Raw genomic sequence first — 17,122 nt, 5'->3', positions numbered from 1 at the left:
AAAAAAAGAAGGAAGGAAGGAAGGGAAAGAAGAAAGAAAGAAAGAAAGAAAGAAAGAAAGAAAGAAAGAAAGAAAGAAAGAAAGAAAGAAAAGAAAGAAAGAAAGAAAAAGAAAGAAAGAAAGAAAGAAAGAAAGAAAGAAAGAAAGAAAGAAAGAAAGAAGGAAGGAAGGGAGGGAGGAAGGAAGGAAGAAAGAAAGAAAGAAAGAAGAAAGAAAGAAAGAAAAAGACAGAAAGAAAGAAAGAAGAAAGAAAAAAGAAAAGGAAGGAAGAGAAAGAAAGAAAGAAAGAAAGAAAGAAAGAAAGAAAGAAAGAAAGAAAGACAGGAAGGAAGAGAAAGAAAGAAAGAAAGAAAAAGAGAAAGAAAGAAAAAGAAAGAAAGAAAGAAAGAAAGAAAGAAAGAAAAAGAAAGAAAAGAAACAAAGAAACAAAGAAAGAAAGAAAGAAGGAAGGAAGGAAAGAAAGAAAGTACAAATGTCCTAATAAATGATAATTGAAGCCTTCCTGTCTGAGACATGAAGGGCAAGATTCAGAGGGCGCTGGCTTTGGCAGAGGGCACTGAATGCCACTTTCCACTTCTAGCCAATTGGCAGACTTTGAGAATATAGACTCAGTGTCACCAGAACTGTCAATTTTTCAAAAGAAGTCACAAATTCACATTTTGGGTAAGATGTCTTGATTTGAATATAGCAATGTATTCATAATTTTTTTTCAAAACATTTGCCAGCTACAACTTAGCCTGCAGATGTAATTTATGAGAGATTCTATTTCTCCATAATTTTTCCTGAACATATGTACTTTAAAAATTATTTAGTTTGAATGAAAGAAATATAGTAGTAAACAGATGTTTAATTTTTCATTGCTTTAAATCTATCAGTGAGATTAGAATATTTTCATTTTGAAATTTAACTGTCCTTTCTTCTGTGAAAGATCTGTTTATATTCTTTGCCCATTTTACTTAGTAATTTATTATTTTCATATCAACTTATGAAATTCATTAGTATATTATTAATGGTAATGTATTATCTCTCACAAATGCTTATTTTTTTTTTTCCTGATTTTCTTATTTGTTTTGTGACTTAGTTTTGGATATCTCTTCCTCCGGAGAAATATTTAGACTTAATGGATTCAAATCTGTAAAGCTTCCCCTTCATGGCAATTCTAAAATAAATGTTTTAAAAAACAGTAAAAAAAACCAAAAAAACAAAAAACCAGCATCCATACAAGTCCAAGATTTTGAGCTTGTTTTCCATTAGTGAAAATAAGCTTTTACATTGTCTAAGCCACTTTATTTCTGTTACCAAATGCTCTAAGGCAAGTCCTAGCCAATTCACTGAGGTAATTTTTAAAATGCATTTTTATATAGCCACTAATGTAAAAAAGCAGAAATCCAACTGAGTTTATTAGCATATGGAATCACCATTTGTCATACACCAAAACCATAACATTGTCTTCTTTGTCACATGCTGAAACCTCTGTAATTTCCTGTGTTTGTCAAACACAGCTTTACTCATTTTCAAGTCTATTTGAGTCAGCATAAGAACAGTTTCAGATTATGATAGAAATTCATTGGATAAATAGGAAAATAAATTTTATTTACCTATATATTAATTAATTGAAAAATGAGAGTATGCCTCAGACTATTAGAGTGGAACAAAATATTGAATCTTTCAGACTTAAGGGAACATATCAATTTGATCACACTGTTCAGAGGAACAGAGGATGAAGTGGTAGAAGTAGCATGCAACATTTAAAAATGTGTGTCTCGGGGTGCCTGGGTGGTTAAGCATCTTCCTTCGGCTCAGGTCATGATCTAAGGGTCCTGGAATCAAGCCCCACATCAGGCTCCTTGCTCAGTGGAGAGTCTGCTTCTCCCTCTGCCCCTTCCCCCTGCTCATGCTCTCTCTCTCTCTCCCACTTACTCTCTCTCAAATAAATAAATAAAACCTTTAAAAAAATAAAAAATAAAAATGTGTGTCTTGGGGCACCTGGGTGGCTTAGTTGGTTAAGTGTCTGACTTCTATTTTGGCTCAGGTCATGATCTCCTGGTGGTGAGATCGAGTCCTGCTCAGGCTCCGCATTCAGCTTGGAGTCTGCTTGAGATTCTCTCTATCCTTCTTCCTCTGCCCCTCCCCACCACTCGTGAGCATGCTCTCTCTCTCAAAAAAAAAAAAAAAGAAGGAAAGAAAACACTGAAATGTCTTCAGGTCTATCCATTTTTAAAATCTTAGCCAAAAGAAAATGAGTTCCCAAGTTTATTGAATCATATTTAGGTAAATCAATTATCTCTCTTCTCTCCCTATATCAGATAAGATTCAGCTACATTTAATGGAAAATCTAAAGTTTCATTGCTTAAACACACAAATATTTTTCACTTGAGTGAACAAATCCAGAGGTAGGAAATCCAGGGTAGATTTGGAGGCTCCACAAAGTTATCAGGGATCCAGCCTCCTTCTATCTTTATGCTCCTCCATTCTCAACAAATGTGGCTTCCATTCTGAAATTCACAACAGGATTGCTTGCGCATGGGGCGTCCCATCTGTGTTCTAGACATCATGAAATACAATTGGGGGAAGCAAGGGTACCTGGAAGGCTCAGTCGGTAGATCTTGGGGTTGTGAGTTCAAGCCCAACGTTTGGTGTAGAGCTTACGTAAAAAAAAAAAAAAAACAAAAAACAACAATTGGGAGAAGAAAAAAAAAATTCTTCCAGCTGAATCAGCTCCTTTAAGACACCTTTAAGACAGCTACTCAGAAACCTTATACACAGCATTTCACTTACTTCTCGCTGGCCAGAATTTAGGGCACGTGACACTTGGTTCAGGGGGTTGGGAAATAGTGGTCTCTCAGCGAGGCACGTAGCCAACCCGAATGAAATCAGAGCTCCATCTCTAATGAAGAACTAAGTTAGGAAATAGTAGGTAGACAGCCAGCGGTCTCTGCCATCACCCTCACAAAATACCAAGGGACATGTGTTTGTGTCAACAGTCTTCTTAATGTTTAACTTCAAATATATTGAATAAAAACATCAATATCAAATTAGTATTTAATATTACTAGTTAATATTTGACATATTTAATAATTATATTCTCTATTTCTAGGGTACTATAAATAGTTAATATTGATAATGTACTATATAAAATTAAAACAACTCTGAAAATTTGTCTTAACTTTCTTCTACCCAGTCTGAAACAAAAAGAAATAATCATGACAGACTTCGATTACTTAATATACCACCACTGGTTCTGACAGGTTCTCAGCCACACCTATAATACTCAAAGTCAGCTGCACCCAGAAAAATAAAACGTTAGAAATGTACGTGGGGATAAATTGGCTCAGTCAGAAAAGAATACATCAAGACACCTATTTGCCAAAATGAAATCAGGAAACTGAGTGTTTTGCTTAAACTATCAGGATTATCCAGGTTGATTTTCGAACATGATCTGGTAAATTTATTGGATAAGCTTGATCAAAAATAATTACTATCAAAATGTGATTTTTAAAATTATGGGTTAGCAAAATAAATTTACTAAATAAAGTGACAATGAACATGTCATCTACCTAAATTTGGTTACCTTATGTGTCATTGTATACTCTCCAATGCAAGGCACTCTTAGGTATAAAGTTCACAGAGTCAACTATCCAGGTACCAAAGAACACAGAGTGGGAGGGTCTGCTTTGTGGGTGGCGAGAGGCAAGCTGGCTTGAATTTAGGCCACAAGCTGAACTGGGGCAATTTCCCTCCCAGATGGTAGCCACAGACTTGCCGCCTGAGGCTACTTGTGTCACCTACTCTCATTGGCTCATTGTGTTGTTCACATATTAGTTTTTGCAGGTTCCTCTGAAAGGATCAGCTACAGAGGCTAATCAAACTTTCCTGTGTGGGTAGATCTCCTGGGGATCTTGTTGAAATGCAGATTCTGATTCAATAGGTCTGGGGGTGGGGCCTGAGTCCACTTTCCTCCCAAGCTCTCAGGTGGTGTGAACAACACAGAGTAGCAAAGAGCTAGTACTGAGGTGAATTTGATAATACCTCGGCAATGCCAAGAGCGTCTCACCCTCCCTGTTTCCTATCTAATGGATCTGGGGGAAGGACCCCAAAATTAACTTCTCTAACAAGTTCCTTTGTGACGTTGTTGCTGCTGGTCCAGCAATCACATTTCAAGAAGCACTTGATAGAATTTCAGCATAGATCTCAGACAGGTGAGAAATACAGAGGGCATGGACAGTAACATTTCCATCTTGTAGAATACCTACTATGAATGAAATGTCTTTGTGAATTTGGATTTTAAATTTTATATAAATAAACTATATAAATGTCATCTACCCTTAATTCCTCAATTTTCTAAATACATTAGGAGAGGCAAAGCCAAAGCAAGGGAATTCTTTCATTTCCACTTTGGATTACAGAGTTCTGGCAGAAAATAATGCTACAGGAATTTTTAGTATGAATTCTAGCTAAAACCTCAGCTATCTCAAAAGAAGCCTTGAAGTTTCTTTTTAACATTAATAATTCCATGTTATAGCATTTAAAGGTCCCTAAACATGGGCAAATAAGAACACTCCAAAATTAAAGGTGTTAATTATTGCACACTGACAACTAAATTTTAAAAATGTTGTCTCAGGGTCCCGGGATCAAGGCCCGTGCAGGCCAAGCAGAGTCTGCTTGAGGATTCTCTCTCCCTTTCCCTCTGCCCTTCCCCCTGCTCATGCGTGCGCTTGCTCCCGCTTGCGCTTGGTCGCACGCACTCTCGCAAATAAATAACTAAATCTTTTAAAAAAAAAAAAGTTGGACCAAATATAGAGGAAGTCTACACTCATTTCTAATTTTTTTTTTCTCTACAGTTTGGAAACAAACAACTTCTAACTGTAGATTGGCTTTATCAAAGGGCATTTTATTCTTATCAATCAAAAAACTTACTTTAAATAGTGTTGGGAAAGAAACAACAGGCCCAGAATGGAGTCATTTGCCCCCAGGACAGCAATCCATGACTTAATTGTAATTTCAGACTCTCCCAGAAGTGTGACCTTTCAAAAGTCAATCTGAAATTTCCTGATCAGCATCAGTGAGGTAATCTGCATAATAATGCCTGGCCCAAAACAATCCTTTCTTTTCTTTTGCTAAGGACTTTCTCCCCTCACCCCCTTCTTCTGCTATAAAAACCTTCCATTTTGCACAGCTCCTCAGAGAGCCTGTCTACTAGAGGGGATCCTGGTAGATTCACGAGTCCTAAGTAAAGCCAATTACATCTTCAAATCTATTCAGTTAAATTTTTGTTCTTCAACACTGAAGACTTTAAAATAATTCGATCAATCTTTACAAAATGTGTTATGAATGTACTTAACATATTTGTTTCTATGATGCTTCTTATATAGTTTATTCGTATATTTGAATGTGGTTATTTAATTGTTAGTGATAAGGATTTGAGATTAAGTGTGATTTTTATTATTTTTTTTATGCAACACTATCCTTTCAAAGAGTTTTTAAAAATTATGCTCACTTAATTTTCCTGAACCATACAAAATATACAAGGGTCTATCCATTCTTAGTAATGCGTTCTGCTCTTTCTTTTCCCTGTGTAAGTAGAAAGACAAATGCAGTGTTCCTTCAGATTTATTAGAAAAGCAGGTAAGAGACCAGAGACATGCAGAAATATACATAATTTGTTTTGTTTCATTACCCTAATCTAATTGAGGATTTTCAACTCGTACAGGGCTTTTAAAGCTAAGACACCACAAAATGGAGTTAGCTTTTCTTTTCTATGATAATAAAAATCCTCAACTCTAAAACATCTATTGTGAACAATTTCCAAATAACAGCATATTCCATTTTTTAAAAGTAAACATAAGCATAGATATCAACTTTTATAAAATATTTTTAATAAACTCGAGAATTGAAAGCTCAGTAAAGTTAAAGAGGTATTTAACAAAGCTAATTTATAATAATCGTATCAATTTTCATCTATCTTGGTGTACCATGGGATTTTTTTCAACATGGAATACTTTTGAGATCTGAATCAAGATAAGAAAAACTTAATTGTATATTTTCCCTAACTATAGATTTAATTACAGAAGAACAATTCATAATGACTTATTTATTGACAATTGATGATTAACTTATATGAAATAATCCATAAAAATATAAAATGTTTTATTAACAAACTAAATTGGTAAACAGGCCATTGGAGTTTCATAAATTTTATCAGTCATACAAATAACATTTAATTTTGAGTGTAAACAGAGAACATGGATTTCCTAAATAAAAGACAAATCATAGTTCCTTTGCAAGATAAATTTTAATAATATTTGAAAATATTTAAAATAGCCAAAACTGCTTAATACAAATTCATTTTCCGTACTTTCTAACAATTCTGGTAATACCTTTAGAGTGTCTTATTTTGCTAACCTTAAGCCTTTAGCTGTACTTTACGTTCAGATATAAAATTTCTCTTTCCTATTTAAGTAAATATAAGAAATGAAAACATAAACAAACACATATAAGTTAATGTTCAGCTAATGGTTTTTAATTGCTCAGAAAATGTTCTGCACCTACATTCAAGAATATAACATGGCATGATTTATTTCCAAATTTTTAATATTATACTTAAAGATTTCCAAACAGGTACCATTGTCAGAGTAATGTATACCTCAGACAACAGAAATTGCATTAACCCCCCAAAATTATTTTACTCACAATTGCTATAAAAATCATACATTGTGGACATCCTATAAAATAAAATATTTATTTATTAAAACTACTTTTATATTCTGTTCTAATATCCAATTTCACATCAAGAAACAGCTTTAATCAGAAGCTGTAATTGAGAATAAGAAGAATAATTACAAAATTTTAAAAAATCAACCACTCTTTTCAATAGTTTACTAGCTAATAGATTAAAGAAAATGAAAGAGTTTTTTGGTCTGAATGAGAAATTTCTATGTGATATATACTGTTATTGTTTATAAATTTAGAGTGTTTGGCACAAAAGACTATTAAAATATTATTGAAATATATAGTTTCTTTCTATTTTAATACAATATAATACCCTATTTAAATGTTATACATTCAAAATAATTTATTAACTCATATGTTCATTCATTTATCCATCATTCAACAATTGTTTGGTTAAGTGTTGCTTTCATAGATTTCCATGTTTTAACATTTACATGCTAGAAATTTGTTATTTTAGACTTTCCATTTTCTTAAAGTAATTACCAAGGTAGGCAGAGTATTAAATTCCAATATGGATGCTCATTCCATTTTTAGCATATTTAAAAGGCTAAGCACCGTGGATCAGGATTGCAAGTCTCATGTTTGCCAGGCTGGTTTTACAAATGCTTGAAGATGGTGGGCCTCTGTCAAACTAGACAGTGCATGTTTCTGCCAAGGTATTTATATTTTAAAAAGGTAATAGTACATCCTGATGGGCAAACAAAACATATTTGTGAGTCTAAGTCAACCATGGGCATCAAGGTTACAATTCTTTCTTGGAAATCCTCCCATCTGATCCTTAAAAATCTCTGTGGCTCACGTTATTGTGGGCTTGTTCTGGTCCATGCCTTTCCAACAAACGTAGAAGCTGTAGGAACCTGATTATGCATCCATATGGGCAGAGATCCAAGGACCAAGCGCTGAAGGCTCCTGAAAGCAACCAGTGCTGGGAGCACCTCTGCAGTGTGAAAAGTGCAGTGAGAAATGAATACTTATTTACCAAATTGAAGACTGCACCAAAGGATACTTAAAAGTCCTTCAATACATAGCCACTCAGGTAGAAGAATCAATTCTCTGGCACCAAAGACAGTATTTCTAAGAATATTTCTAAGAGCAATCTCCCCAGAATTTTGAAGAAAATATTTAATTTCCATCTCAAATTAAAATTCATTTTTCATTTGCTTCGACAATACCCAGCTCTCCCACCACACACTTTCATAGCATAGAGAGTAACATAAGTTTTCGAATAGAAGATGCAAGAATGCACATTGGTAGAGTCCTGAAAAGGGCAATATATACATGCATATAAAAGAAAATTAACACATGAAACTTTTCTTTCTAGCGAATATGGAAGTTATATCAGACGAGGAGAATTTAGGGGAGCTTTGTATTTATAGTATCCTTATCTATACATGACTCAAAGTTTACTTCCAATAAACAAACATATTAGCAGATGCTGCTATCATTTTACATCCAGTAAATTCCTACATATGCATTTGTAGATGTTTCTCTGTTAAAACACATTTATTTTTTTACACATGTCTTTGCTAGCGTCCTAAATTTGGGTTCCAGATGATCTAGAAACTCAAGCCCTTCTTCTTCCTGCCGATCACTGCAACAGCCTACAGAGCCGGCCATAGACCCTTTTCCTTCATAGTTATACGAACGCACGTAGTCTTCAGAATGTCTATGCTCCTCGTCTTGTCCACACAGAAACACCTTCTGTGTCAAAAAAGAGCACATTTTATTATTTTTTTAAAGACACCTAAACATATTAGCATAAAAATAATGTCTTTGATTTACCTTTTACTGTTTAATTTTTAATCAGAGTGTGTCCTCTAATGGATTCCTACATACAAAAAATGCACATGATTGGTGTGTATTATATTCATTCTGAAAACATAGCAGATACATAAATGCTCCTCATGAACACATTTATGAAAATTAAAGATACATATTACAAAGCTAACCTACAGTTTCCCATTTGAACATAAGATCTGTATAGTTCTAATGTATCTTTTCAGCTTCTTCACATATTTGGGGGAACAAATATAGGCTTCTGTTTATAAACAGTTATATAGTGACAATAATGTAATGTATTCAACTGGCTAATAATAACCAATATTGATTACTCTGAACCTAAAACAAGGAACTAAAACCCAAAATAAAAGCTGAACAGTCTGTCTGGTTGATGTTGATAGCCAGGCCTTCATAACTACACAGAGGATTCAGTACACTAAAAAATGTTTATAAATTATGATCCGTGCATCACTCTACACAAATCTTTCATTCCAGGTGATTTTCCTGGTAATTTTTACAGAAGAAGCTACCAGTCTTCTTACACTCCCTAAACATGTATACATATGCCATTCCTAGATAGTTGTGTAGTTTTGTAAACCTTATTTTAAAAATTAAACTTGGAAAGATCATTTTTCCCTTTGGGCTTGGGCCTGAAATCCGTATCTATGATAATTAAAGACTCAAAAGGTGATGAGTTCCACGTGCCTGAGGAGTAAAACTTTTGGGAAATCCTGATTTATAAATCATTTTTAACTTCCATGGAATAGGAACTCGAAGACATTGGCACTCACCTCGCCAAGCCGAGGTTGGGTAAAGCTGTGCCAGTCGGTATAGGTGTATCTGCCAGGCTCCATTACTCCCTGTCCTGCTCCCTTGACAGATTCCAAGGTCTGATGTCCACCTCCTTTGCTGGAATCCAAAGTGTAGCCACCTTTGACCATCTCAAAGCTTTGCTGTGTTTTGGCTCCTTGGCCACCAAGAGTGCCAACAGACATGCTTGTGTCACAAATGTTGGATGTCTGTGTGGGGAGTCTAATATTTGCTTCCTAATAATAAAGGTAGAGTTGTAAAATGAGTGAATCAAATTGAAACTAACAATTTCCTTTCATTTCTTTCCCATCAAAATTCATTATGTTGAAGCCCTAACCCTCAATGCCTTAGAATGTGATCTTGTTTGAAAATAGGTCATTACAGGGGCGCCTGGGTGGCTCAGTCGGTTAAGCGGCTGCCTTCGGCTCAGGTCATGATCCTGGGGTCCTGGGATCGAGCCCCACGTCTGGCTCCCTGCTCAGCGGAGAGCCTGCTTCTCCCTCTCCCTCTGCCTGCCACTCTGCCTACTTGTGCTCTCTCTCTATCTGTCTGTCAAATAAATAAATAAAATCTTTAAAAAAAAAAAAAAGAAAATAGGTCATTACATATGTATTTAGTTAAATTAAGATAAGGCCACACTCAGGGTGGGTAAGGTAAAATTTGGACATGGACACGCACACAGGGAGAAGAATGCCATATGAAGATCTGATTTATGCTGCCCTAAGTCAAGGAACTACCAGTTTGTGATTCTTTGCAGTCCTATGAAACTAATACAATAGAATTATGAAGTTTAATGAGTTAACCCAGGGATGCCTCGTGGCTCAGTTGGTTAAGCATCTGCCTTTGGCTCAGGTCATGATCTCAGGGTCCTGGGATCAAGCCCCGCATCAAGCCCCGCGTTGGGCTCCCTGCTCAGCGGGGAATCTGCTTCTCCCTCTCCTTCGGCCCCTCCCCACCACATGTGCTCTCTCAGTTTTGCTCTCTCTCTCAAAGAAATAGATAAAATCTTAAAAAAAAAAAAAATGAGTTAATGCATGCAGAGCAGGTGGAGTTCTGCTTGGCATAGTAAGTGCTCAATAAACATTAGTTGTTATTATTATTACTATTATTATGTAATAATCAGCTGTTATCATTGGATCACCATACAATTCATTCGGAAGTGAAATCTAATTTACCATCACTTCTTCTCCGGGTCCTTCAGTGTTTGACACAATTAAATTTTGCTGGGCTACATCTGGAAAACATTTCTTTACTGTTCTCTTGGCAGTAACACAGAAACAAGTAAACAGAATACCTAAAAAATAAAAAAAGTATTTAAGTAAAATAGCATTTTTTCATGCTGGAGTATATCATTTAAATCATGATATTTTAAAAGTTTCTTTGCAGAACTTTAAAGAATTTGTTCTATAAATTAAGATCCCTTTGGGTCATGAAATTTAAAACAGAATATTAACAAATGTATTAGTATATAGACCATCACTGTCTTATTGAGATTATGTTATTAGGCTGAATGAGAAAAAGATCAATTAAAAGTAAGAAGGATGAAGTGAGCATAGTTTATTAACAGGTCTCTTCCCAAGTCCAGAATTAACTTAAATGTTTCTCTTATTTCCTCCACACTGAAATAGTAACTCCCTTTGATTGAAATTTAAGCTAGTATTATTGATAATTCAAATCCATACAGAACACACTCAAAGGGCATTAGGCCTAAATACAAACATGAAAAGCAGTTACATAAAATCTGTGCCCAGTTTTGAAAGTGTAATCACTGTGCTAAGGGGAACGTCCAGTTTAACCTGAAACTCAAATCAATGAATTAGGACACAGTAAAGACTATGGGGAAGGTCTGTAAATGCAAATAGGTTCTGTAGTCAAATAAATTATTGAAAAAGAGAGGAAGGCTTGAGGGAAGGTGAGTGGGAAGAAGAGATGAAAGAAGTGTGGGCAATGATTTCCATCACTTTTGCATCTTGAAAAAAAGTTCGCAGAATGCAAAATCTTAACATCCTTTGCATGTATTGTTTTCCTCAGTGGCTCACCATATGACCATTTTCCACTAACAGGAGTCTTTTTTTTTTTTTAGAATTCCAATTTTCTTTCTTTTTTAAGTTTATTTATTTATTTTTAAGTAACTCTACACTCAACATGGGGTTCAAACTCACAACCCTGAGATCGAGAGTTGTGTGCTCTTTTGACTGAGCCAGCCAGTCACGCTTCATTGGAGTCTTCTTAAGATGTATGTTAAATCAGGGCACCTGGGTGGCTCAGTTGGTTAAGCAGCTGCCTTTGGCTCAGGTCATGATCCCAGGGTCCTGGGATCGAACCCCGCCATCGGGCTCCCTGCTCGGCGGGAAGCCTGACTCTCCCTCTCCCACTCCCCCAACTTGTGTTCCCTCTCTCGCTGTCTCTCTCTGTCAAATAAATAAATAAAATCTTAAAAAAAAAAAGATGTATGTTAAATCCCTTCATTAATAACAGTGAGCATAAACATCTATGTGAATTTTGTAAGTACTCTTCATTAATTCTTCCTGTGCATAAACTTGGTGGTTAAAAGACTATGTTTTGTATGGGAGGGAATCTTAACCAACCTCTTTATTATACTTGTGGAAAAATGAGCTCAAAGAAGAGGAAATGATCTATCCAGTGTCTCACACCTTCTTATTGGAAGAACTAAGTGTACACCTTAAAATTAGTTTAAATTTAATCTGCTCTTACTGATATGTTTCTTCTGTGAATTGAAACCCCCAGTCACATAGTACACACAAGAGTTTTAAAAGGACACATTTACCAAAGACTATAAAGGTCATTAAATAAAGAACTACCATATATATATTTTAAATATTAGATAAACCTTCAACTAACACATTTTAGATAATTATACTTACATAACAGCAATGCGGAACCCAACACCATGGCAAGAATAGCCCATCTTCCAAGTATTACGTTTGGCTTAACATCTCTCACAGTTTTAAAATTCATTTTACAGTCAGATGGGGTTGTACAGTCACATACTCTCACCGTTAACATGTGTTTTGCATGTAAACCATGTCTATCTTTTATTATGATAGGCACATTATAAATGTTATAATCAAGAATTTGCCGCTGATGAAGAATGGCAGTTTTACCTAGGGAAAAAAAGACAGCATGTATATTGATATGACCTTTTAATCACAATATTATTCCTACTTGGTATGCTTGGGGTAGGGTAGGGGTTTGAAGGTGCAGAATTTAGCTTAAAGGAAAAACTCTAGTGGTTCTTTTTTCTTTCTTTCTTTCTTTTTTGAGGGGGAGAGACGGAGACAGAGGAGGGACAGAGAGAATCCTAAGGCAACTCCATGCCCAGGATGGAGCCCAAAACAGGGCTCAATCTCACAACCCTGAGATCATGACCTGAACTGAAATCAAAAGTCCAACAGACACTTAACCTACTGACTACCCAGGTGCCCCTCATTTTTATTTCTTAAAAATGATTTTGATTTCTTGAAAAACCAGGAAAATGAATTAATATTGCTCTACACTTACATTAGACTAATCTATATTTAACATTACTCAAATATTATATTAAAATGGATTGATGTGTTTTCTTAAAAGATATTTGGAACAAGAGTCTAAATATAAATATATTATCCATTGCTTTTAAAAGGTAAGGTGTTGCTCTTTTGTCTGGGCTGCCAACATGCCATCCAGACTGAGGAAAACCCAGAAACTTTGGGGGCCACGTGAGCCACGGCCACGGCCGCATGGGCTAACACTGGAAGCACCCAGGAGGCGGGGGTGATGCTGGGGCATGCATGCTTCACCACCAGATCAACTTTGACAAGTATCACCCAGGTCACTTTGGAAAAGTTAGTATGAGGCATTACCACTTAGAGAGGAACCAGAGCTTCTGCCCAACTGTCGACCTTGACAAACTGTGGACCTGGGGCAGTGAGCAGACACGGGTAAATGCTGCCCAAAACAAGACTGGAGATGCTCCTATCACTGATGTGCTGCGCCCCGGCTACTGCAAAGTTTTGGAGAAGGAAAGCTCCCCAAACAGCCTGCCATCGTGAAGGTCAGATTCTTCAGTGGAAGAGTGGAGGAGAAGATTAAGTGTGTGTGTGTGTGTGTGTGTGTGTGTGTGCGTGTGTGTGTGGTGGCAGGGGGTGGGGTAGGTCTGTGTCCTGGTAGCTTGAAGCCATGTGGAGGGAGATTCATTAAATGCTAACAAGAGCTTTTAAAATAATAATAATAATAATAAATTTAAAAACAAGGTATTATCCTTTGTGGGGGATCAATAAAATAATTTCCTAATATGAACGTTTATTTATCATAATGAACTAAGGTGAATGTCAAAACCATCAACCATCTTAAGTTCCCACTGATTAGAAGATTTAGCATAATTACATACCATCCTTTGTTTCTAAATTCCAAAGTTTGTTGGCAGAATTATCCAGAAAGAATTGAAAAGGTGGACCATTGTCGGGTCCATCAGCATCTACAGGTTTCAGAACAGCATAATCCTTAGCATGCTGACAAATTGTCACTTCTTTATCAATTTGCGGTGGGTGATCATTACAATCTTCCAAAAGAACTACTAATGTTCCTGTGCAAGATCTGCCATCTAAGAAAAATAAAAAATAGGGTATTTCTTCACTTAAAAACGTATTTTCAACATATCTGTGATACACAGCTGACATTTGCTTTCTAGTGGCTGTCTGAACTTGATTTTCACATACTTTTGGATCACAAATACCATTGCTACAAATACAAAATAGTGATATGTCACTCTTCCTTGAAGATTGATGGCTCTATCAGATGTTATCTTGAGGTGCTTTTTAAAATGAAAAGGCATGAGATTATGAGCAATGTCATTACAGAATAGCCACTTGAAAATAAAATTGATTTCTTACAGATTTCTTTGTGAAGAGCATATATTCATCTTGAATATACAAAAACTTCACATTTGGTCATCAATCACTTCCTTTGACTTCCTCTTCTGACTCATTTCCTCACATATTCTTTGCCTGAACTTTGTAAAACTTCTCATCAAACCCACTAGGTGCACTCTTTGCTGTTTGCTTTGGTACATTCCGTTGCCACTGCTGGGACTACTTTTCTCTTTCTCTTTGCCTGGTAATACTTTGTTATCCTTCAAGAATCCACTCAGATAACTCCTCTTGAAACTTGCCGTGACATCTATGGACAACGGCAGCAATATTCTCCTTTGATTTCTCAGAACACTTTGCTCATCACCGTCTCACACACTGAACTGTGAACCTGTTCATCCTAAGAGCTAAGTCATGTTCATCTTGAGAGCCTAATGATCTGCCTAGCATTTCTTGACTAACTTATAACTTCATACTAACACCTTGAACATAATGCAATTACTATTTTATACTTTACAAAAAACTTAGTTGAACAAACCATAAAAATAAGTTTGCACCCCCTCCCTAATTCAATAAATATGTTTTGGGCCTAGGAGCTATTACTCATCTCCAGATGGCCACTGTTACTGGCCTAATGCTTTACACCTTAAGTCTCAATATCTTTAATGAAAATATTGCCCATTATTTGTGTTTAAGAGATAATGAAGTTCAAAAAACATGTCTAAATTTTACCATTTGTGAGAAGATAATAAACTACGATAAATGGTAAGATTTCAAAATTGAAATGAACATAAAAATAATTGATACAGTTTCTCATTTTTTTGCTTCGAATGCTGGTCTAAATTTGGAGCATTAGATAAATTCAGCATTTATCATAAAGACCACTATAAATCCTAGGCAAATATAATCCATTTTTAATTTGAAATAACACTTAAGCCATATCTTGTAGTATATTTCAGTGATGATTTTCTGTTGAATAACTACAAAATTAATTTATTAAAAGTTATTTTTAAATTACTTCACAAAAGTACACTATTTTATATACCTCTTTAAAAATTATTCTATCTGAACAAATTTTACAATATCTAGAAATAAAAGAGAGATACAGCTCTTCTAATAAGAAATCTGCAATAGGATATAAACATTTTGATACGGCCAGAAATTTGTAGATAAATTTGAATACAAGTAACAGCTTCAAAATCAGCAAACTAACAAAGATGTGAGTTAATTAGCACAATTCGTTAGAGGAACATGATATAAATGAGAAGCAATGAAACACCCTTTTATAGAAAAGATACATTACTTGTGATAATTAACATATCATCCCCAGGGAAGGGAGACTTAAGAGGTATTAAGAGAAGAACTGAACACAGGCAAGTGGAAACAGTCATAGAAGATGTGACTGTCATTCATTTGAAGAAGTTAAGGGACCTGAATTTCAAAAGGAGGGGCAGAGCTATACTAGGCAGAGGGTGCATAAAACAGTGCTTTCTAGAATGACAGCAGGGAAACCGGTCTGCTTGACAAAGAAGACTGACACGAGAAACAAAAGTAAAGAAATTGGATTCAAAGAAAGCTAGAAGAAAGTCTAGTCTAGGTCATCATCTTGAAATATTTATGAGCACCAAAACTAAACATTCATGTGGAAACATAACATTATATATTTGGTCCTTGGAAGTATATATTAATGGATTAAAGTTCAAATACACAAAAGCATTGATGTCACCATGTGGTCTTACAGTAAAATGTCTATGACATCCATGTCTTTACTTCTTCGTGAGCACACCTAGGTTATCCATGAGCCTGGGGCATAGATTCTTAAAGATTTGGCATTTCATTTCCTTGTATTTTTAGCAACAAAAGACAAAGTTAATTTCTTATATTTCTATTCTCTGTATTTTCCTTCTCTTCAAATAGTATTTCATTTTCCTGTCGCTAGCTAAGCGAAACTCCCCTTTATCCTTTAATCGGGGCAGCTCTTAACTAATTTCTACTTCTTATGATATCCATACAATCTTCTATGGGGAAAGTTGTCATACCAAGAACCTCTTATGAGAATATAGTAATCCTTTCTTTCATATCATATGAGAATTTGGCCTTGTCTTCTAAATTCTAGTTTCCATGGTAATTTGCCTAGTACTTGGAACTTACTGGACTATCAACATTTGTGAAATAAACGAGTAAATGTAAATCCTTCTTTGACATCATAATTGTGCTTTTAAACCATTCAGCTTTCACTTCTGCTTATGCAGGAGTAGCAAATCACCCAGGGTTTTAGAGTGGCCGCAACATTAACGATATTTCTCAGCTAATGTTTTCTCCATTCTTTAGTAGTTTTTTTTTCTACCTATATTGAAAGAACTACATTAAAAGCCTGTGTGAGAGGTATCAAGAGAAAGGGAAGGTCATTTAGTTTTTCTTTTAGATTTTGAAAACTAGATATTTTTGGCACATGGAAATAGTACTTTACAAGTGCTTGTTTGTGCATTTTTATGGTGCATACATTAGCCTAGTAGCACATGTATACAAACATATATAAGGAGATTGCTGTGTGTGGCTCTCAGCCTGTAGATAAACAATTTTGTGGCTAGACTGGCCCTTGTGGTTCTTATATGATTGCAAGGTGTCCCAACCATCAGGAAACTTGGGGGAAAAAAAAGGTTTATTACTTACACGTCCCGGAAATTATGTGGCACTCCCGGGGCCACACAGCGAGGTTGTGGGGGGCAGGGAGAAAAAAAGCAAGCCTGGGATACTGCTTTTATTGGGGTCAAGAGTGGGGGCTGAGGGTTCCTCGAGCTTACTCTTTACTGGTTAATTTAAGACATAAGAGTAGAAATTTAAAGAGCTCGGAAGTGAAAAAACTAGTGGCCGCAGGGGTCAGTTACTAAAATCAAGCAAGATCTCTAAAACAAAGGAGCTTGGGATGGTAGAGC

At 35.6% G+C, this 17,122-nt stretch overlaps 1 protein-coding gene and 1 pseudogene across 2 annotated transcripts in view; one reads left to right on the top strand and one right to left on the bottom strand.

Annotated features, from left to right (window-relative positions):
* Positions 1-6,273: 6,273 nt before the first annotated feature.
* DSC1 (desmocollin 1) overlaps positions 6,274-17,122 on the bottom strand; it is a 30,745-nt gene continuing 19,896 nt past the window's right edge. Inside the window, exons 12-17 of one of the 2 annotated variants that reach the window (XM_032421328.1) lie at positions 13,709-13,921; positions 12,204-12,443; positions 10,494-10,612; positions 9,300-9,554; positions 8,512-8,557; positions 8,233-8,430 (exon numbers count right to left, since the gene is read on the bottom strand). In XM_032421328.1, the coding sequence (XP_032277219.1) occupies positions 8,522-8,557; positions 9,300-9,554; positions 10,494-10,612; positions 12,204-12,443; positions 13,709-13,921 (863 nt within the window). In that variant the 3' untranslated portion in view covers positions 8,233-8,430; positions 8,512-8,521. Of the gene's footprint in view, positions 8,431-8,511; positions 8,558-9,299; positions 9,555-10,493; positions 10,613-12,203; positions 12,444-13,708; positions 13,922-17,122 lie in introns of both variants that reach the window. The other variant, XM_032421327.1, reaches the window with a different exon arrangement.
* LOC116642827 lies at positions 12,995-13,646 on the top strand (annotated as a pseudogene).

The sequence above is a fragment of the Phoca vitulina genome, unplaced genomic scaffold (genome assembly GCF_004348235.1).
Source record: "Phoca vitulina isolate PV1807 unplaced genomic scaffold, GSC_HSeal_1.0 scaffold24, whole genome shotgun sequence".
Taxonomy (NCBI): Eukaryota; Metazoa; Chordata; class Mammalia; order Carnivora; family Phocidae; genus Phoca; species Phoca vitulina.
This window is presented reverse-complemented; position numbering and strand designations above follow the sequence as displayed.